At 48.4% G+C, this 23,879-nt stretch overlaps 1 protein-coding gene across 1 annotated transcript in view; it reads right to left on the reverse strand.

Annotated features, from left to right (window-relative positions):
- LOC309546892 (uncharacterized protein) overlaps positions 1-23,879 on the reverse strand; it is an 85,869-nt gene that overhangs the window by 25,752 nt on the left and 36,238 nt on the right. The window contains exons 3-4 of the mRNA XM_082246586.1: positions 18,795-18,896; positions 7,519-7,641 (exon numbers count right to left, since the gene is read on the reverse strand). Coding sequence (XP_082102712.1) covers positions 7,519-7,641; positions 18,795-18,896 — 225 coding nt within the window. The remainder of the gene's footprint in view (positions 1-7,518; positions 7,642-18,794; positions 18,897-23,879) is intronic.

Below are 23,879 nucleotides of genomic sequence, written 5' to 3' on the forward strand. Positions count from 1 at the left end.
GCTTGGTGTAGGATTCCCTTTGAGGGCTCTTCCCTCTTTGGGAATAAACTAGATGCAGCCATAACCCGGGCCACGGGTGGAAAATCTGGGTTCTTTCCCCAGGATAAACGCCCAAGCAATCAGAAGCGCTCTTTCCCAAGGAGGCAAAACACTAATCGTTCTAGGGAAGCGCGCAGCTACAAACCAGGAAAATCCTATGGGAGAAGCTGGAAGTCAAGACAGTCCTCCTTTCAGAAAGGCCCCAAGGGCTCTTCGTCCGGTGACCGGGAGGCCACCAAATCCTTTTGAGGTTTGTTCCGTCCAGTCTGTTCCGGTAGGGGCCAGGTTGCTCCAATTTCGGGACGTCTGGGCGGCCTCAATCCAGGATCCCTGGGTTCTGAAGGTTGTGTCGCAAGGGCACTCGTGGAAGTTCAACAACGTTCCCAAACCCAGGTTCATAGCAACTTCCCTTCCTCCTGCAGCAGAAAAGAAGAAGGTTCTTCTCAGTTATGTAGATACCCTACTGGATCAACGAGCTGTCGTACTAGTTCCCGAAGAGGAAAGGGGTCAAGGAGTATATTCGCCTCTTTTTCTTGTCCAGAAAAAGAACGGCACTTGGCGCCCGGTAATAGATCTAACTTATCTCAACAGATCTATACGTCGAGAGAGGTTCAAGATGGAGTCCCTAATTACAATACAGCACTCGGTTCTCCCAGGAGATTGGTTGGCATCAATAGACCTAAAAGATGCGTACTTCCACGTTCCTGTGGCAAAAGAGTACCATCAGTTCCTCCGATTTGCTGTCAATCATGTCCACATGCAATTTACATGTCTTCCCTTTGGGCTCTCGACTTCGCCTCGCACCTTCTCCAAGACGCTATTGGCAATCGTGGCTCTCATCAGAACCAGAGGTATCAGATTACATCATTACCTGGACGATCTCCTTCTTCTGTCCCAGGACAGGTCCCAGCTACTGCTACATCTGGAGCAGGTGATTCGTACTCTTCAAGAGTTCGGGTGGATTCTCAATCTGGAGAAGAGCCATCTGGTGCCCACGCAGTCCCTGGTTTTTCTCGGAGCACTGTTCAATAGGGTGAATTGCACCATATCTCTACCAGAGGAGAAGATTCCAGTGGTCCAGAGCAGGGTGGTTCTCGCCCTCGCTGCCTCCCAGCTCACTGCTCGTCAGTGTCTAAAGGTGGTAGGGACTCTAGTGGCTACCTCACCCATGGTGAAGTGGGCTCTGTGGAGGCTGAGACCCTTTCAGAAAGGGTTTCTCCACCAATGGACGACAGAGAACCTGTCACAGATTATTTATCTAACACCATTCATGAAGGGGTGTCTTCCTTGGTGGCTACGCCGTGCAAATCTAACCAACTGCCACTCTATTGCTCCAATTTCGTGGGTGACGATAACCTCCGACGCCAGCAGTACAGGCTGGGGAGCTCACTGCCAGTCAGAAGTGGCACAGGGCAGGTGGAATTTTGCCAGTCACGGAGTGGTGTCCAACATCCTAGAGCTACGAGCCGCCTTCAAAGCCCTCCAGGCTTTTCACCATCTGACTCAAGGGGCCTCAGTGTTACTCAGGATGGACAACACCACGGCAGTGGCATACGTCAAGAGGCAAGGTGGAACCCGCAGCATGTCTCTACTCCAGGAGACAGATCCAATTATGTCTTGGGCCCAGCAACACCTGGCCAACCTTTCAGCGGTCTTTGTCCCGGGGGTATTGAATACACAAGCAGACTTCCTGTCCAGATTCCAGTTGGACAACAACGAATGGTCCCTCCATCAGGAGGTGTTCAATTGGGTTCTGTCTCTAGGAGTCTCACCGGAGGTGGATCTTTTTGTGAGTCCACACAACAAAAAACTTCAGAGGTATTACACGAGGTTCAGGGATCCTCGAGCCTTCGGGGTGGATGCCCTCACGGACAGTTGGAACTTCCAAGTTGCCTATGCCTTTCCACCGGTGCCAATAGTACTCCAATTCCTTCGAAGACTGAAGATGGAGGAAGTAGAGGTCATAGCGATAGTTCCCTTCTGGCCCAACAGGCCTTGGTTTCCTCTGCTGTCCCTTCTCAGCTTCAGGGATCCGATCCCTCTGCCTCTCAGGCCAGACCTTCTATCGCAGGGGCCTACTCTACATCCGTGCCCTGCGCGTCTACACCTCAAGGTCTGGTTCTTGAGAGGGAGAGGCTGGAGGCCCTCGGATGTCCAGAAGAGGTGATTCCCACTCTTATGAGCTCGAGGAGGGCTAGCACCAACAGAGTGTATGAGAGAATCTGGGCAAGGTTTCTGAGTCATCAAGCCCAGAGTCTGGGTCCAGCAGGGGCACCTACCATTCAGCAAGTATTGAGTTTCCTACAATCTGGGCTAGATCTGTCCCTCTCGGTTCCTTCTCTCCGGGTGCAAGTTTCTGCCATCTCAGCCTTCACCGGAATTCAGTGGGCAAGACATCAACTGATCCAACAGTTTTTTAAGGGCGCAGTCAGGCTCAGGCCTCAGAGAAAACCTAGATTCCCGAAATGGGATCTTCCGTTGGTCCTGGACTTCTTTGCTTCGAAAGAGGTGGCTTCCATGTCCATCAGGGAGCTTACGTTGAAGACGGTATTTCTGGTGGCTATCACCTCTGCCAAGAGGGTCTCAGAGATACACAATTTGGGCTGCAAAGAGCCTTTTCTGACCTTTTTTCAGGACAGGGTGGTCCTAATCCCTATGTTGGGGTCAAACCCTAAAGTTACATCTGTCTTCCACGAAAATTCTGAGATAGTTCTGCCCACCTTCAGAACAGGTGAAGAATCCTTAGTCCATCCTTTAGATGTGGGAGATACTCTGAATCAATACTTGGAGGCCACATCCTCCTTCCGGCAATCGGATTTCCTGTTTGTTCTTCTCCACGGGAATAAGAAAGGTTCACGTGCATCTTCAAGAGCGGTGGCTGCATGGATTGTCCAGGCTATACAATGGGCATATAGAGCAAAAGGCTTGGCTCCCCCAGAGGCGATTACAGCTCATTCTACCAGAAGCATTGCTACATCCTGGGCAGTTTCTAAACACGTCGCGCCTGATGTGATCTGCAAAGCAGCCGCTTGGTCATCTGTGAATACCTTCCTTACACATTACTGTGTTGAACCTGCTGCCTTATCTTCAGTTAACTTTGGCGTTCAAGTTTTGTCAGTTGACAGTGCCAATTAAAGTTTTCTTTGTTCAGCATCTTCCCACCCGGGAGTGTATAGCGAGTTATTTCCCGAACGTATGCTGCCATGGAGTCTGTCAGGAAAACGGAAAATTGATATCAAATACTTACCGTAATTTTCCTTTCCTGATGGACTCCATGGCAGCAGGAGTCCCCTCCCAATTCCTGAGTAGGCTAGTTTTAGAACACTGATGCTGAAAGGGAGCAAAGATTTATGGGAGTGGGGTCCTATGAGGTAGGAGAGGAGGCGGAGCCTACCCGAACGTATGCTGCCATGGAGTCCATCAGGAAAGGAAAATTACGGTAAGTATTTGATATCAATTTTCCGTTATTTGGGAGTTTTGTGAAATCTTCAGGCCTAAAATGATTTTTTAAATATGTGTGCAAAAAAACACAACGCAAAATTGGCTCTGGCAGCGAAAGGGTTAAAAATAAGGGGCACTCAGAAACCGGCCTCCTTACGTGAATGGATATGGGTATAGAGTACCCCTACTCATTCACAAAACAAGTGTTGTAGAGTAGAAGTAATGACACTAAAACTTTGGACAAGTCCTTTGTTTAAAAAGAAAATCCCCCAAAAATGTCCCTCATTGTAAATCCATCGTCACTCACAATGTCCACCACCGCAGACTCACACAAACCCCACCACCATTCTTCACAGTATCACTAAATGTCAGCTACCTGAAATGTTATCAGCAACATAAAGGAAGTGGTGGAGATAGCGGTGACCAGTGGTCATTTTTAGGCAGTGATGTCACCGTGTCCCTGGGCCCATTAAGTGGCTGAGGATTCCCGGCCATGTAAGAGAATGGGCCGGGTGACGTCCAGTGGTTGGTAAGGATGTGGCAGCTGCCAGCAACCATCGCTTCCTTAACAACCATTAACAGCATTGTCCAAATATGGCAATCTGGGCTTATTTAGGCAGTGATGTCACCGCTGCCTCTGCCTATTTGCTTACATGGCCAGGGATTCCCAGCCAGGTACAGTATGTGACTAGGCCAAGGACTCCAATGGTTGGAAAAGATGCAGTGACTGCAAGCAACCTCTGCTTCCTTATCAATCATTGACATCCAGAAGCTTTCATGTTCATCCACCCCGAATGCCCTAAATCAGAGATGGTGAACCTTGGCACCCCAGTGCATCATGGGAAATGTAGTACCAAAACATCTGGGGTGCCAAGGTTGGCCATCACTGCCCTAAATCATTGGTGCGCAACCTGTGGCCCTCCAGGTGTTGCAGAACTACCAGTCCCATGATGCATTGCACAGCTGACAGTTACAAGCAAGTCACAACAGCTGGAGGGCCACGGGTTGAGCACCCATTCCCTAAATGCTCAGCGTTCAGACAAACATATAAACAGCCAGTGTTCACTCCACATGTAACTGATCCCTACTCCATAGAGACACAACAATACATGAAGGTTGTCACCCTAGGAAGGAGGTGTGTTACTGGCAGGATCACTGAATGAAAAAGGAAAAACAACTGAAAATGGAAAATGAATGCAGCCACTATCAATGCAGGTCTGTAAGGTGCAATATATTATGTTTTGGGATTCAGATAAACTTTACTGTACCCAATATAGCCCTGAAAAATAAAACTCTTTTTTTAAGGTGCAAAGCTTCTGAAAGAGCTTAGTATACTGCCGCCCCCTGCTGTACAGTTCTGGTATGGTAATACACTGCTGTCCCCTGCTGTACAATTCTTGTATGGCAAAACAATGCTGCCCCCTGCTGTACAATTACTGTACTGTATGGCAAAACAATGCTGCCCCCTGCTATACAGTTCTGGTATGGTAACACACTGCTGTCCCCTGCTGTACAATTCTTGTATGGCAAAACAATGCTGCCCCCTGCTGTACAGTTCTGGTATGGTAACAAACTGCATCCTCTGCTGTACAATTACTGTACTGTATGGCAAAATAATACCGCCCCCCACTATACAGTTCTGGTATGGTAACACATTGCTGTCCCCTACTGTATAATTCTTGTATGGCAGAACAATGCTTCCCCCTGCTGTACAGTTCTGGTATGGTAACACACTGCTGTCCCCAGCTGTACAATTCTTGTATGGCAAAACAATGCTGCCCCCTGCTGTACAGTTCTGGTATGGTAACACGCTGCTGCCCCCTGCTTTACAATTCTTGTATGGCAGAACAATGCTTCCCCCTGCTGTACAGTTCTGGTATGGAAATGCATTGCTGCCCCCTGCTGTACAATTCTGGTATGGTAACGCATTGCTGCCCCTTACTGTACTGTATGGCAAAACAATACTGCCCCCTGCTGTACAGTTCTGGTATGGTAACACGCTGCTGCCCCCTGCTTTACAATTCTTGTATGGCAAAACAATGCTGCCCCCTTCTGTACAGTTCTGGTATGGTAACACCCTGCTGCCCCCTGCTATTCAATTATTGTATAGCAAAACAATGCTGCCCCCTGCTGTACAATTCTGGTATGGTAACGCATTGCTATCCCCTGCTGTACAATTCTTGTATGGTAACGCATTGCTATCCCCTACTGTACAATTCTTGTATGGCAGAACAATGTTTCCCCCTGCTGTACAGTTCTGGTATGGTAACACGCTGCTGCCCCCTGCTTTACAATTCTTGTATGGCAAAACAATGCTGCCCCCTTCTGTACAGTTCTGGTATGGTAACACCCTGCTGCCCCCTGCTATTCAATTATTGTATAGCAAAACAATGCTGCCCCCTGCTGTACAATTCTGGTATGGTAACGCATTGCTATCCCCTGCTGTACAATTCTTGTATGGTAACGCATTGCTATCCCCTACTGTACAATTCTTGTATGGCAGAACAATGTTTCCCTCTGCTGTAAAGTTCTGGTATGGTAATGCATTGCTGCCCCCTGCTGTACAATTACTGTACTGTATGGCAAAACAATGCTGCCCCCTGCTGTACAGTTCTGGTATGGTAACACACTGCTGTCCCCTGCTGTACAATTCTTGTATGGCAGAACAATGCTGTCCCCTGCTGTTAAGTTCTGGTATGGTAACACACTGCTGCCCCCTGCTGTACAATTACTGTACTGTATGGCAAAACAATGCTGCCCCCTTCTGTACAGTTCTGGTATGGTAACACACTGCTGTCCTCTGCTGTACAATTCTTGTATGGCAGAACAATGCTGCCCCCTGCTGTACAGTTCTGGTATGTTAACACACTGCTGTCCCCTGCTGTACAATTATTGTGTAGCAAAACAATGCCACTCCCAGCTGTACAGTTCTAGTATGGTGACACACTGCTGCCCCCCGCTGTACAATTATTGTATTGAAAACAATGCTGACCCTGTTGTACAGTTCTGGTATGGTAACACACTGCTGTCCCCTGCTGTACAATTACTTTACTGTATGGCAAAACAATGCTGCCCCCTGCTGTACAGTTCTGCTATGGTAACACACTGCTGCCCCCTGCTGTTCAATTATTGTATAGCAAAACAATGCTGCCCCCTGCCGTACAGTTCTGATATGGTGACCCACTGCTGCCCCCTGCTGTACAATTCTTGTATGCAGAACAATGCTGCCCCCTGCTGTACAGTTCTGGTATGGTAACACACTGCTGCCCCCTGCTGTACAATTATTGCATTGAAAGCAATGCTGCCCCCTGCTGTACAGATCTGGTATGGTAACACACTGCTGTCCCCTGCTGTACAATTATTGTATTGAAAACAATGCTGCCCCCTGCTGTACAGTTCTGCTATGGTAATACACTGCTGCCCCCTGCTGTACAATTATTGTATAGCAAAACAATGCTGCCCCCTGCTGTACAGTTCTGATATGGTGACACTGCTGTCCCCTGCTGTACAATGTTTGTATGGCAGAACAATGTTGCCCCCTGCTGTACAGTTCTGGTATGTTAACACACTGCTGTCCCCTGCTGTACAATTATTGTATAGCAAAACAATGCCACCCCCCGCTGTACATTTCTGGTATGGTAAAATACTGCTGTGCATGGCTGTACAATTCTTGTATGGCAAAACAGTGCCGACCACACAGGTGTCAGCTCTAATCCGGGTGTCACCCCCTCCACAGACATCATACACCATACAGGTGTCAGCTATCACCTGTGTGTCACCCCCTCCACAGACATCATACAACATACAGGTATCAGCTCTCACCTGGGTGTGACCACTTCTATAGGCATCATACATCATACAGGTATCAGCTCTCACCTGGGTGTCACTCCCTCAACAGACATCATACCCCATACACGTGTCAGCTCTCACCTGGGTGTGACCCCTTCTATAGGCATCATACACCATACAGGTGTCAGCTTTCACCTGGGTGTCACCCCCTCCACAGACATCATACACCATACAGGTGTCAGCTCTCACCTGGGTGTGACCTCCTCCTCTTCCACAGACAGCAGCTGACAGCGCACATGATGACAGAGATTAGGAAAATTGCTCCCAGTCCTGCAGCAATGCCGATTCCCATGGTTTTATCGCACCACCATGCTGAAAAATAAGAATGAAGAGCATTGTCTATCAGGAGCACAACACAGGAAAGTGCAGACCTGGAAACATCATGGGGACATTTCTCCAGATGGGGAGCAGACAGGAGTAAAATTCTAAAAAACGCTTTACCCCCCCCCCCCTCCACAAACACACACACTCTGACCAAAACTATAAAATAATTTGACTGGAGTTCTACTTTAAAGTATCAACAGCTACAAAAAAAAAGAATTCTAATATCCAGTTTCATACAATGATGTCTTGGCTAGGAATGATCTAACGGTTCGGGTCGACCATCGGTTCGACCCGAACATTAGCTGTTCGAGGATCGGCCGAATTTAGAACTATTTGCCCAAAAAGTTCGGAATTCTGCAACCAGAACTGACCAAAATGCAATGGTTCAGGAAATGAGCTTTAAAAGTCTGTGATTGGACCAGAACCATCAGTAAAAGCCAATTGAGGGGGCAGGAGAATGCTAGGAATGTGATTGGAGTGACTAGGGGGTCCAGAGGCCAATCATTAGTGAATGCGCCCCCCAGTATATAAGATAGCCCCCGCCAAATTGTAATATTGTAATACAGGGACATGGAAGAGAGTGGAAGCAGTTCTGTGACTTCTGCTACAAAGTGTCATTTAGCAATTTTTAGTGTGAGGAAAGGGATATCTAGTGTAGTTAGGGTGCAATTTTCCACTATAGTTAGCTTTAATTATTCAGTTTCTGTAGGGAAAGTGTTAAGTGTAAGGGGACCGTAGTGTAGTGTAGGGTTACCTGACTGGGACTGCTATGGAAGGGTGACAAAACCCTTCCATGTCAGGGTGACCGCTATAGAGAAAAGATTGTTTCTCTTGTGTCACTTTCACTGCACTAATATGGCTTCGCCCCTGTCACCCTGCTTTTTGGCTGCAGGCGTTGATAGTGCTTTTTTGAGGACATGTTTGGAGTCAGGCATGACATCTGAACATGTGTATAGGGGTACATATACACACACATGTCTGTATATATACACCTGCACATATATAGGTGTGAAAAGAGCACATCTGAACTTCTGTATAGGGGTATATATACACACACACTTATATGTATATATACCCATACACATATATAGAGAGCTGATGTGCGCGGTCGCAGAATATATCACATAGGACACCATCTGAGATTCCTATTGGACTGCAGGAATGTTTGGATCCGGTCATCCAGTGTGCATATTTTAATCCTTTATGCCTTCACTCCATTACCCTCCTGTAAGTAGACATCTGGAGGGGAGAGGGGCTTTATTGTGTGTGGTTTTAATAAAAATTTGCAGAATTACACTATTGTTGCCCCCACTTTGTTCAATTACATGAACTTTGAGCGGAGGAATATTGGAGGAAGGAGGAGTGTGGTGCAGCCCAGCAGTGATCATTACACCCGTTGATTGGTGGATTTGATTGAAGGCTATATATTCACCAGGCTCTGGTGAGTGTTTTATTCAAAGGGGGGAGCACTAGAGTGTGGTGGTACCTTTGGAACAATAGACAAGACCCTTCACTCCCCTACCCTGGTGGATGGATTGTGCCTGATGTATCGCTGTATGGACACCTGTGTTAATATATAGGTGTGAAAGTAACAGAACACTATACTTGCGCTAATGAAATAATTAGCACTAATATGGCTCCGCTCCTATCACACCTATATATGTGTAAGTGTAAAATACATATAAGTGTGTGTGTATATATATACCCCTATACAGAAGTTCAGATGTTTTGCCTGCCTCCAAAGAACCCAAAAAAATGCCCAAAAAAATGCCGGCGCCAAAAAAAAAATGCCCAGGTTTGTTCTTGCAGGTGTTTTTTTGGGCACTTTTTTTAGCTTCTTTGGAGGCAGGCAAAACATCTGAACTTCTGTATAGGGGTATATATATATACACACACACTTATATGTATTTTACACTTACACATATATAGGTGTGTTAGGAGCGGAGCCATATTAGTGCAAATTATTTCATTAGCAAAAGTATAGTGTTCTGCTACTTTCACACCTATATATGTGTAGGTGTGTATATATACCCCTATTCAGAAGTTCAGATGTCATGCCTGCCTCCAAAGAACCCAAAAAAATGCCCAAAAAAAAACGCCTGCAAGAACAAACCTGGCCATTTTTTTTGGCATTTTTTTGGGTTCTTTGGAGGCAGGCAAAACATCTGAACTTCTGTATAGGGGTATATATACACACACACTTATATGTATATATACCCATACACATATATAGGTGTGAAAGTAGCAGAACACTATACTTGCGCTAATTAAATAATTAACACCAATATGGCTCCGCTCCTATCACACCTATATATGTGTAAGTGTAAAATACATATCAGTGTGTGTGTGTATATATATATATACCCCTATACAGAAGTTCAGATGTTTTGCCTGCCTCCGAAGAACCCCAAAAAATGCCAGCACCAAAAAAAAAATGCCCAGGTTTGTTCTTGCAGGCATTTTTTTGGGCATTTTTTTGGGTTCTTTGGAGACAGGCAAAACATCTGAACTTCTGTATAGGGGTATATATATATATATATACACACACACACTTATATGTATTTTTCACTTACACATATATAGGTGTGTTAGGAGCGGAGCCATATTAGTGCAGATTATTTCATTTGCAAAAGTATAGTGCTCTGCTACTTTCACACCTATATATGTGTAAGTGAAAAATACATATAAGTGTGTGTGTATATATACCCCTACACAGATGTTCTGATGTTTTGCCTGCCTCCAATAACCCCCAAAAAACACCCAAAAAAATTCTTGATACTAAACCGGCAAGGTGTGAAAATAGCGGAGCCATATCCCTGTTCTATAAGTGCCAAAATACAAACAATCTTTTTTTTCTGGTTCTGGACATGCTACAGAGCTGAAACTTCACAGGTACACTTTTTAGACCCCCCAGACACTAAATCCAAAATCTCATTTTTTTATTTTTTTTATTTTTTCAATAATTGGCTCTCTATCAAAAATGACAATTTTTAAGAACTTTTTTTTGTGTGATTCATAGTCCCTGGGGCATGACCCAGAACCCTAGGCACTTTTTAGGGACATTTATTGGGTTTTAGGGCTTTAAAATGGTGTTTTTTGATTACCGAAGTTCGGGTCCCATTGATTTCAATGGGGTTCTAAAAAACCGGGCCGAACTTTCGGGAAGTTCGGATGTTCTGGCCGAACCGAACTTTTGAAAAGTTCGATCATCCCAAGTCTTGTCCCTCCATCTCATATTTCCTCTATTTTCCATTTGTCTTCCCTTTATTACTCCTCCGTGTCTATCTGTCTTCCCTCCATCTCCCTAATCCATTGTTCTTCCATCTCCCTTCCATACTGTATGGCTTCTGTCTTCTATTCGTCTTCCATCTTTCTTCCACAATCTCTTCTCCATCTACCCTCTGTTTTCCATCCATCCATCTTCCCTCTGTCTCTCTTGTATCCCCCTCCATCTCCCTTCCACCACCCATCCATCTTCCCCCATCTACCTCCGTCTTCTATTCATCTGCCCTCTGTGCCTTTGGCACCCATCTACCTTCTCTCAGTCTACCTTCCATCAACTCTCTGTCTCCCCTCCATCTCCATTTGTCTTCCCTCCATCTCTCCTCTATCTCCCATATATCTTCTGTCCATCTACCCTCCATATGGCTTCTGTCTTCCATCTGTCTCCCATCTTTCTCCCACTATCTCTTCTCCATCTACTCTCTGTCTATCCTCTGTTTTCCATCTATCTTCCCTCTGTCTCCCCTGTGTCCCCCTCCATCTCCCTTTCACCTCCCATCCATCTTCCCTCATCTATCTCCGTCTCCTATCCATCTGCCCCCTGTCTCTCCATCTGCCCCCTGTCTCTCCATCTACCCTCTGTCTCTCCATCTGCCCTCTTTCTCTCCATCTGCCCTCTGTCTCCCCTCCGTCTCCTACCCATCTGCCCTCTGTCCCTCATCCATTTCCCATCCATCTACCACACATCTCCCCCCTGTGGTCCCCCTCCATATGGCTCATGTCTTCCCTCCCTCCCTGTGTCTCCCAATCACCCCTTCATCCCTATCCATCTTCCCTCCATCTACCCTCCATAAACCTTCTGTCTTCCCTTCATCTCCCACCCATTCACCTTCAGTCTCCCCTCTGTCTCCAATCCATTTGCTGTCTGGCTCTCTCGATCTCCCCTCCTTCTGTCATCCACCCCTCCCCCTGAGTATTCACCCCCTCTGGTTCCTGTCTCCCCTCTGTCTACTATCAATTGACCCTCTATCTCCCATTCATCTGCCCTCTGTCTCTCTCTCATATTCCCTCCATCTCCCATTCATCATCCCTCTAACTCTCTGCCATCTGTCCTCTGTCTCCCCTTCATATTCCCTCCGTCTCACATCCATCTTCCCTCTACTTCTCTGCCATCTGTCTTCCCTCTGTCTCCCACCCATCTTCCCTCTCTCTATCTCTCCACCATCTGTCCTCCATACATCTTCCCTCTTTCTCTCCACCATTTGTCTCCCCTCTGTCTCCCATCCATCTTTCCTCTATCTTTCCACCATTTGCCATCTGTCTTCCCTCTGTCTCCCATCCATCTTTCCTCTATCTTTCCACCATTTGCCATCTGTCTTCCCTCTGTCTCCCATCCATCTTTCCTCTATCTTTCCACCATTTGCCATCTGTCTTCCCTCTGTCTCCCATCCATCTATCTCTCCGCCATCTTCCATCTGTCTTCCTTCTGTCTCCCACCCATCTTCCTTCTACTTCTCTGCCATCTGTCTTCCCTCTGTCTCCCACCCATCTTCCTTCTACTTCTCTGCCATCTGTCTTCCCTCTGTCTCCCATCCATCTTCCCTCTATCTCTCCAACATCTGCCATTTGTCTTCCCTCTGTCTCCTACCCATCTATCTCTCCTCCATCTGCCACCTGTCTTCCTTCTGTCTCCCACCCATCTTCCTTCTACTTCTCTGCCACCTGTCTTCCTTCTGTCTCCCACCCATCTTCCTTCTACTTCTCTGTCATCTGTCTTCCCTCTATCTCCTATCCATTTCCCCTCCATCTAAGTTCCCTTCACCCTCTTTCTTCCCTCAATATCCTATTCATCTGCTTCTTTCTCCCCTTTGTCTCCTCCCACCTCCCCTTCGTCCGCCATCTTCCATCTGTCTTCCCTCCATCTCCCATCCATATCCCCTTCATATACCCTCTGTCTCCCCTCCATCCCTAATCCATCTCCCCCTTCATATACCCTCTGTCTCCCCTCCATCTCCCATCCATCTCCCCCTTCATATACCCTCTGTCTCCCCTCCATCCCTCATCCATCTCCCCCTTCATATACCCTTTGTCCCCCCTCCATTCCTCATCCATCTCCACTTAATATAACCTCTGCCTCCCCTCCATCTCCCATCCATCTCCCTTTCATATACCATCTCTCTTCCCTCCATCTCCTCTTCATATACCCTCTGTCTCCCCTCCATCTCCCATTCATCTCCCCTTCATATACCATCTCTCTTCCCTCCATCTTTCATCCATCTACCCTTCATATACCCTCTGCCTCCCCTCCATCTCCCATCCATCTGCCCTCTATCTCCACTCCATCTGCCATCTGTCTTTCCTTCATCTCCCCTCAATTTGCCATCCATCTCCCCTCTGTCCCCAATCCATCTCCCATCCATCTAACCTCTTCCATCCGTCAGTCTCCCATTTATCTACTCTCTGTCACCCCTCCATCACCCCCCACGTCACCTTCTTCCATTCATCCTCCCTCCGTCTGCCATCTGTCTTTCCTCTGTCTCCCCTCCATCTCCCCCCCCCCTCATTTCCCCTCCGTCTTCTCTCCTTCTTCCATCTATCTGCCCTCTGTCTTCCCTCAGTCTTTTCCCCATCTGCCCTCTAACTCCCCTCCATCTTCCGTCCATCTGCCCTCTGACTCACCTTCATTTCCTCTCCTTCTGTCATTCATCTTCCCTCCATCTCCTCTCCATCTTCCAGCTGTCTCCCCTCAATCTTCCTTCACTCTTGCCTCTGACTTCCCATCCATCAGCCCTCTTTCCCCCTTCCGTCTCTTACCCATCTGCCCTCTGTCTCCCATCTACTGTATTTCCCATCCATCTACCCTGCATTTCCTGTCTGTCTTCCCTCCATCTACCATACATCTACCCCCTGTCTTCCCTCCATTTGGCTCCTGTCTTCTCTCCCTCCCTGTGTCTCCCCCATCACCCCTTCGTCCCCATCCATCTTCCCTCCATCTACCCTCCATAAACTCTCTGTCTTCCCTTCATCTCCCACCCATTCACCCTCTGTTTCCATTATGTCTCCCATCCATCCGCTGTCCGACTCTCTCCGTCTCCCACCCATCTGTCATCCATCTCCCCTCTGTCTATCCTCCATCTCCTATCTGTCTCCCATCCATCTACCTCCTATTTTGCCTCTGTCTTCCCTCCATTTTCACTCTGTTTCCCCTCTGTCTTCCCCCCATCTGGTTCCTGTCTCCCCTCTGTCTACTATCCATTGACCCTCTATTTCTCATTCATCTGCCCTCTGTCTCCCCCTCCTATCCCCTCCATCTCCCATCCATTATCCCTCTAACTCTCTGCTATCTGCCCTCTATCTCCCCCTCATATTCCCTCCGTCTCCCTTCCATCTTCCCTCTACTTCTCTGCCATCTGTCTTCCCTTTGTCTCCCATCCATCTTTCCTCAATCTCTCCACCATCTGCCATCTGTCTTCCCTCTGTCTCCCATCCTTTTTCCTTCTATCTCTCCACCATCTGCCATCTGTCTTCCCTCTGTCTCCCATCCATCTTCCCTCCATTTCCCCTCCATCTAACTTCCGTCTACCCTCTTTCTTCCCTCAATCTCCAATTCATCTGCTTTCTTTCTCCCCTTTGTCTTCTCCCACCTCTCCTTCGTCCACCATCTTCCATCTGTCTCCCCCCTATCTCCCCTTCATATACCCTGTCTCCCCTCCATCACCCCTTCATATACCCTTTGTCTCGCCTCCATCTCCCATCCATCTCCCCTTCATGTACCCACTGTCTCCCCTCCATCTCCCCTTCATATACCCTTTGTCTCGCCTCCATCTCCCATCCATCTCCCCTTCATATACCCCCTGTCTCCCCTCCATCTCCCCTTCATATACCCTCTGTCTCCCCTCCATCTCCCATCCATCTCCCTCTCATATACCCTTTGTCTCGTCTCCATCTCCCATCCATCTCCCCTTCATATACCCTCTGTCTCGCCTCCATTTGCCCTTCATATACCTTCTGCCTCCCCTTCATCTCTAATCCATCTCACCTTCGTGTACCCTCTGTCTCCCCTTTGTCTCCCATCCATCTTTTCTCTATCTCCCCTCCATCTGCCATCTGTCTTTCCTTCATCTCCCCTCCATCTCCCCTCTGTCTCCCATCCATCTTTCCTCTATCTTTCCACCATTTGCCATCTGTCTTCCCTCTGTCTCCCATCCATCTTTCCTCTATCTTTCCACCATTTGCCATCTGTCTTCCCTCTGTCTCCCATCCATCTATCTCTCCGCCATCTTCCATCTGTCTTCCTTCTGTCTCCCACCCATCTTCCTTCTACTTCTCTGCCATCTGTCTTCCCTCTGTCTCCCACCCATCTTCCTTCTACTTCTCTGCCATCTGTCTTCCCTCTGTCTCCCATCCATCTTCCCTCTATCTCTCCAACATCTGCCATTTGTCTTCCCTCTGTCTCCTACCCATCTATCTCTCCTCCATCTGCCACCTGTCTTCCTTCTGTCTCCCACCCATCTTCCTTCTACTTCTCTGCCACCTGTCTTCCTTCTGTCTCCCACCCATCTTCCTTCTACTTCTCTGTCATCTGTCTTCCCTCTATCTCCTATCCATTTCCCCTCCATCTAAGTTCCCTTCACCCTCTTTCTTCCCTCAATATCCTATTCATCTGCTTCTTTCTCCCCTTTGTCTCCTCCCACCTCCCCTTCGTCCGCCATCTTCCATCTGTTTTCCCTCCATCTCCCATCCATATCCCCTTCATATACCCTCTGTCTCCCCTCCATCCCTAATCCATCTCCCCCTTCATATACCCTCTGTCTCCCCTCCATCTCCCATCCATCTCCCCCTTCATATACCCTCTGTCTCCCCTCCATCCCTCATCCATCTCCCCCTTCATATACCCTTTGTCCCCCCTCCATTCCTCATCCATCTCCACTTAATATACCCTCTGCCTCCCCTCCATCTCCCATCCATCTCCCTTTCATATACCATCTCTCTTCCCTCCATCTCCTCTTCATATACCCTCTGTCTCCCCTCCATCTCCCATTCATCTCCCCTTCATATACCATCTCTCTTCCCTCCATCTTTCATCCATCTACCCTTCATATACCCTCTGCCTCCCCTCCATCTCCCATCCATCTGCCCTCTATCTCCACTCCATCTGCCATCTGTCTTTCCCTCATCTCCCCTCAATTTGCCATCCATCTCCCCTCTGTCCCCAATCCATCTCCCATCCATCTAACCTCTTCCATCCGTCAGTCTCCCATTTATCTACTCTCTGTCACCCCTCCATCACCCCCCACGTCACCTTCTTCCATTCATCCTCCCTCCGTCTGCCATCTGTCTTTCCTCTGTCTCCCCTCCATCTCCCCCCCCCTCATTTCCCCTCCGTCTTCTCTCCTTCTTCCATCTATCTGCCCTCTGTCTTCCCTCAGTCTTTTCCCCATCTGCCCTCTAACTCCCCTCCATCTTCCGTCCATCTGCCCTCTGACTCACCTTCATTTCCTCTCCTTCTGTCATTCATCTTCCCTCCATCTCCTCTCCATCTTCCAGCTGTCTCCCCTCAATCTTCCTTCACTCTTGCCTCTGACTTCCCATCCATCAGCCCTCTTTCCCCCTTCCGTCTCTTACCCATCTGCCCTCTGTCTCCCATCTACTGTATTTCCCATCCATCTACCCTGCATTTCCTGTCTGTCTTCCCTCCATCTACCATACATCTACCCCCTGTCTTCCCTCCATATGGCTCCTGTCTTCTCTCCCTCCCTGTGTCTCCCCCATCACCCCTTCGTCCCCATCCATCTTCCCTCCATCTACCCTCCATAAACTCTCTGTCTTCCCTTCATCTCCCACCCATTCACCCTCTGTTTCCATTATGTCTCCCATCCATCCGCTGTCCGACTCTCTCCGTCTCCCACCCATCTGTCATCCATCTCCCCTCTGTCTATCCTCCATCTCCTATCTGTCTCCCATCCATCTACCTCCTATTTTGCCTCTGTCTTCCCTCCATTTTCACTCTGTTTCCCCTCTGTCTTCCCCCCATCTGGTTCCTGTCTCCCCTCTGTCTACTATCCATTGACCCTCTATTTCTCATTCATCTGCCCTCTGTCTCCCCCTCCTATCCCCTCCATCTCCCATCCATTATCCCTATAACTCTCTGCTATCTGCCCTCTATCTCCCCTTCATATTCCCTCCGTCTCCCATCCATCTTCCCTCTACTTCTCTGCCATCTGTCTTCCCTTTGTCTCCCATCCATCTTTCCTCAATCTCTCCACCATCTGCCATCTGTCTTCCCTCTGTCTCCCATCCTTTTTCCTTCTATCTCTCCACCATCTGCCATCTGTCTTCCCTCTGTCTCCTATCCATCTTCCCTCCATTTCCCCTCCATCTAACTTCCGTCTACCCTCTTTCTTCCCTCAATCTCCAATTCATCTGCTTTCTTTCTCCCCTTTGTCTTCTCCCACCTCTCCTTCGTCCACCATCTTCCATCTGTCTCCCCCCTATCTCCCCTTCATATACCCTTTGTCTCGCCTCCATCTCCCATCCATCTCCCCTTCATATACCCTGTCTCCCCTCCATCTCCCCTTCATATACCCTTTGTCTCGCCTCCATCTCCCATCCATCTCCCCTTCATATACCCTCTGTCTCCCCTTTGTCTCCCATCCATCTTTCCTCTATCTTCACTCCATCTGCCATCTGTGTTTCCTTCATCTCCCATCCGTCTCCTACCCATCTCCCCTCTGTCTCCAATCCATCTCCCATCTATTTCTCCTCCATCTAACCTCTTCCTTCCATCAATCTCCCATTTATCTACTCTCTGTCTCCCTTCCGTCACCCCCTATGTCACCTTCACCTTCCATCCATTCTTCCTCCGTCTGCTGTGTGTCTTTCCTCTGTCCCCCCTCCATCTCCCCTTCATTTCCCCTCCATCTTCTCTCCTTCTCCCATGTATCTGCGCTCTGTCTTCCCTCCATCTCCTCTCCATCTCCCAGCTGTCTCCCCTCCTTCTACCCTCTGATGCTCCTCCATCTACCATCCATCTGCCCACTGACTCACCTTCATTTCCCCTCTTTCTGTCATCTATCTTCCCTCCATCTCCTCTTTATCTTCTAGCTGTTTCCCCTCCATCTTCCTTCACTCTTCCCTCTGCCTCCCCTCCATCCCCCATCCATCTGTCCTCCGACTTACCTTAATTTCCCCTCCTTCTTTCATCCATCTTCCCTCCTTCTCCTCTCCATCTTCCAACCATCTCCCCTCCATCTTCCTTCACTCTTCCCTCTGACTCCCTTCCATCTCCCATCTATCTGTCCTCTGACTTACCTTCATTTCCCCTATTTCTGTCTTCCATCTACCCTCCATCTTCCCTCTATCTCCTATCTTTCAACCCTCTACCTACCCTCCATCTCCTTTTTGTCTTCCCTCTCTCTGCCCTCTTTTTCCTTCGATCTCCCATCCATCTCCCCTCAATCTGGCTTCTGTCTTCCCATCAATCTCCCATTTGTCTCCATTCCATCTACCCTCCATCTACCAACTGCCCTTTTTCCATCTCCCTTCCTTCTCCTCATCTTCCCTCCATCTCCTATGTTTCACTCCTCTACCTACCCTCCATCTCCTTTTTGTCTTCCCTCTATCTGCCCTCTTTTTCCTTCAATCTCCCATACATCTCCCGTCTATCTACCTTCAATCTGTCTTCTGTCTTCCTAACAATCTCCCATTTGTCTCCATTCCATCTACCCTCCATCTAGCAACTGTCATTCTTCCATCTCCGCTCCTTCTCCTTATCTTCCCTCCATCTCCTTTCATTATACACTCCCTCTCCCCACCCAGAGAGGTAGATAAGCTGTGGGATGAGCTCTGTATTCCCGTCAGGTAAGTTTAATGATTTAAGTCGTTATCACTAGCACATAATACGATTCGGAGTCTCTCACCACATTGCCCATTATTGCTCATCTGCTTCGTCCCTTCGTTTCTCTCCAAGGCCGTGGCCTGGCCATCGGGTACAGCAGTTCTTGATGTGACAGAAATTGATCCTGAAAAGAAAACAGAATATATGAAGTGTAAGTGGTGGAGGAGGAAGATATAATCCTCATAGTACAGCCTCAGGACGCCCATACAAGAGTATGGAGGTTCAAAGTTTTCACTCCTACTCTCATCCTCCCATATTACCATCTTTCAATGGGTGTCTGTGGAGCGCTGGTCTCCTCCATGGTGAAAGGAAGTTTCTGGGGGATTCAGAGGTTGTCAGAGATATGTGGTGCTCTGCAGACTAAAAATGATGGTTGTCATGGAGATGAGTGGTGCTCTGCAGACCAATACTGATGGTTGTCATAGAGATGAGTGGTGCTCTGCAGACTAAAAATGATGGTTGTCATAGAGATTAGTGGTGCTCTGGAGACCAACACTGATGGTTGTCATAGAGATGAGTGGTGCTCTGCAGACCAATACTGATAGTTGTCATAGAGATGAGTGGTGCTCTGCAGACCAATACTGATAGTTGTCATAGAGATGAGTGGTGCACTGCCGACTGAAACTGATAGTTGTCATAGAGATGAGTGGTGCTCTGCCAACTGAAACTGATGGTTGTCATAGAGATGAGTGGTGCTCTGCCAACTGAAACTGATGGTTGTCATAGAGATGAGTGGTGCTCTGCCGACTGAAACTGATGGTTGTCATAGAGATGAGTGGTGCTCTGCAGACTAAAAATGATGGTTGTCATAGAGATGAGTGGTGCTCTGGAGACCAACACTGATGGTTGTCATAGAGATAAGTGGTGCTCTGCAGACCAATACTGATGGTTGTCATAGAGATGAGTGGTGCACTGCAGACCAATACTGATGGTTGTCATAGAGATGAGTGGTGCTCTGCAGACCAATACTGATGGTTATCATAGAGATGAGTGGTGCTCCGCAGACCAACACTGATGGTTGTCATAGAGATGAGTGGTGCTCTGCTGACTGTAACTGATAGTTGTCATGGAGATGAGTGGTACTCTGCAGAGTGAAACTGATGGTTGTCATAGAGATGAGTGGCGCTCTGAAGACCAATCCTGATGGTTGCTCTGAATACTGACGCTGATGGTTGTCAAGGAACTGAGAGGTGCTACACAGACCGATGCTGATGGTTGTCGTAGAGATGGGTGGTGTTCTGCAGACTAAAACTGATAGTTGTCAAGGAGCTGAGTTGTTCTTCACAGACTTATGCAGATTTTCTTTTCATGGGGATGAGTGGTGCTCTTCAGGCCGATAATGAGAGTTGCCATAGGGATGAGCGGTGCTCTGCAGACCGATGATTATAATCGCCATAGGGATGAGTGTTGCTCTTCAGACCGATGATGATAGTTGCCATAGGGATGAGTGTTGCTCTGCAGACCAATAATGATATTCGCCATAGGGATGAGTGGTGCTCTGCAGACTGATGATGATAGTCACCATTGGGATGAGTGGTGCTCTTCAGACCGATGATGATAGTCGCCATAGGGATGAATGGTGTTCTTCAGACCGATAATGATAGTCGCCATAGGGATGAGTGTTGCTCTTTAGACCGATAATGATAGTCGCCATAGGGATGAGTGGTGCTCTTCAGACCGATAATGATAGTCGCCATAGGGATGAGTGGTGCTCTGCAGACTGAGGATGATATTCGCCATAGGGATGAGTGTTGCTCTGCAGACTGATGATGATAGTCGCCATAGGGATGAGCGGTGCTCTGCAGACCGATAATGATAGTCGCCATAGGGATGAGTGTTGCTCTTCAGACCGATAATGATAGTCGCCATAGGGATGAGTGGTGCTCTGCAGACCGATGATGATAGTCGCCATAGGGATGAGTGGTGCTCTTCAGACCGATAATGATAGTCGCCATAGGGATGAGTGGTGCTCTTCAGACTGATGATGATATTCGCCATAGGGATGAGTGTTGCTCTGCAGACCGATAATGATTGTTGCCATAGGGATGAGTGGTGCTCTTCAGACCGATGATGATAGTCGCCATAGGGATGAGTGGTGCTCTGCAGACTGATAATGAGAGTCGCCATAGGGATGAGCGGTGCTCTGCAGACTGAGGATGATATTCGCCATAGGGATGAGTGGTGCTCTGCAGACTGAGGATGATATTCGCCATAGGGATGAGTGTTGCTCTGCAGACTGATGATGATAGTCGCCATAGGGATGAGCGGTGCTCTGCAGACGGATGATGAGAGTCGCCATAGGGATGAGTGTTGCTCTGCAGACTGATGATGATAGTCGCCATAGGGATGAGCGGTGCTCTGCAGACCGATAATGATAGTCGCCATAGGGATCAGTTTTGCTCTGCAGACCAATGATGATAGTCGCCATAGGGATGAGTGGTGCTCTTCAGACCAATGATGATAGTCGCCATAGGGATGAGTGGTGCTCTGCAGACTGATAATGAGAGTCGCCATAGGGATGAGCGGTGCTCTGCAGACTGAGGATGATAGTCGCCATAGGAATGAGCGGTTCTCTGCAGACCAATGATGATAGTCGCCATAGAGATGAGTGTTACTCTTCAGACTGATGATGATAGTCGCCTTAGGGATGAGTGGTGCTCTGCAGACCGATGATGATAGTCGCCATAGGGATGAGTGTTGCTCTGCAGACCAATGCTGATGATAGCTGTCATAGGGATGAGTGGTGCTCTGCAGACTGATGATGAGAGTCGCCATAGGGATGAGTGGTGCTCTGCAGACCGATGATGATAGTCGCCATAGGGATGAGTGGTGCTTTGCAGACCGATGATGAGAGTCGCCATAGGGATGAGTGGTGCTCTTCAGACTGATGATGAGAGTCGCCATAGGGATGAGTGGTGCTCTGCAGACCGATGATGAGAGTTGCCATAGGGATGAGTGGTGCTCTGCAGACCGATGATGATAGTCGCCATAGGGATGAGTGGTGCTCTGCAGACCGATGATGAGAGTTGCCATAGGGATGAGTGGTGCTCTGCAGACCGATGATGATAGTCGCCATAGGGATGAGTGGTGCTCTGCAGACCGATGATGATAGTCGCCATAGGGATGAGTGGTGCTTTGCAGACCGATGATGAGAGTCGCCATAGGGATGAGTGGTGCTCTGCAGACCGATGATGATAGTCGCCATAGGGATGAGTGGTGCTCTGCAGACCGATGATGAGAGTTGCCATAGGGATGAGTGGTGCTCTGCAGACCGATGATGATAGTCGCCATAGGGATGAGTGGTGCTCTGCAGACCAATACTGATGATATTCATCATAGGGATGAGTAATGCTCTGCAGACCGATGAGGATGGTTGTCATAGGGATGAGTGGCCCTCCACAGACCAGCGCTGACCGTCTTTGTGGAAGTTGTCAGTTGAGTGCAGGATGAAAATCTCCAATATTCATGTGAGGGCAAACTTAAATCAAAACTGTGTTGGCTGTTAGATGTTTTAGATACACTTTATACTTTACATTGCAGCGCCATATACAGCCAGCAGGTGGAGAGAAAATGTTATTTCCCCGGAAATATAAAGTTATCAGACAGTTCAGCATCTTTTTAGAAAAAGAAACATGATTGCGTTCTGTTTTGTTGTCCCTCACTTAATATCACCCTGTGGCTCCACCCTCACCACTGAAGCTTCACCCACCAACTGGAAGAGCAGGAGGACACTGGTTGTTGTGCAGCCTGGGAAAAGAAAAGACTTCTGGAAGTCATTTGGAGGATGTAGTCCCAAGAGACATCCTCCATCAAGCCAAGTACTGGAAGGGACTACAAGGCCAAGGTGGACAGAGAGCATCAGGAGAAGGAAAAAGCAAAGAGAAGCCTGGGGCTTAGGACCATGGCTTTTTTTCGCAGAGAATAGGTGCAGGAACTCCTCCTTTCTGAGTCACCCTTTGTCTCTGCCCCCTACCTCTGAAAACCATTCCTTGGTTCCATACCCTACCCACCTCCCTCTACCGCCCCTTTTAGAGAATACGGAACCAAGTATCATTTTGTGCTACTAAATAATTTGTATGGAATTCGATAGACCCCACCCCAGCAACAATAGACCCCAACACAACAACAGAACTCCCCAGCAACAATAGACCCTCAGCAGCAACAACAGTTCTCTCAACGGCCAGCATCAATAGACCCTTCATGAGTCAGCCGCAATAGACCTTTCCCTCGATAGTAGATTCCTCCCAGCAACAACTGACCCCCCAGCAATATCCACCCACTCCAGCAACAATAGATCCTCGCACAAAAAAAAAGATCCCCAGCAGCGAACAAAAGATCCCCCATCAGGCAGCATTAATAGACCCTCCAGCACACTCCAGCACTCCTTGCCATAAAATACATTCAGTGCTGGAGGTGCCGGATCTGCGTTCCCCCGCATTCGCGCTGAAAAAAAGCCCTGCTTAGGACAATCCCATGTGGGATTCGAGAGGTGACCAGGGACTGGGCTGCTTAATTAGAGGAGCTGTTCATCACGAGTGTTCGCTAAGATGATGGGCTGCCACATCTGCATGGAGGGTGGAGCTGTTGTAGAGGCCCAGCAAGCTGGACAAAAGGTCCACCACTGGTTCCATGAGAGGTCACCATTACAAAGTCTCGGATAACTGCCAATGCCACTGGTTCCAGACACCAGAGAGCAGGAGCAGGCTCAACAGCTGACTTCAAAATGGTGAGAGGCCACAGACCACAACTGCCTTACCCATTTACTAAAGGGACAGTGTCACCTTGTCTTGTTTCGGGGACACAATTTGGGTATTAAGCCCTATTACACAAATAGAAATAGGGGGGGCGTGACCGGAAGCCGAGCTCTATGGACGCTTTCCCTGAGAGCTCCGTCTCCATAGCCGGCTAATCTGCTGCCATCCACCTCTCTGATCCCCTGTTACCACCCCTGCAACAGCACAATCGACCATCTGAGACCCCCTGCACAGGCCGGTCCAAGAATTTCCGATCTGGGGGCCGTGGATCCAGAGATACGATCTCGGGCCTAGTCCTGCACTGAAGCCGCGGTCTTTCCTAGCGGGCTCCTTGGCCCGCCGTCCGCCGTATC

This window comes from Pelophylax lessonae (genome assembly GCF_965119305.1).
Source record: "Pelophylax lessonae genome assembly, chromosome: 2".
In the NCBI taxonomy this organism is placed as follows: domain Eukaryota; kingdom Metazoa; phylum Chordata; class Amphibia; order Anura; family Ranidae; genus Pelophylax; species Pelophylax lessonae.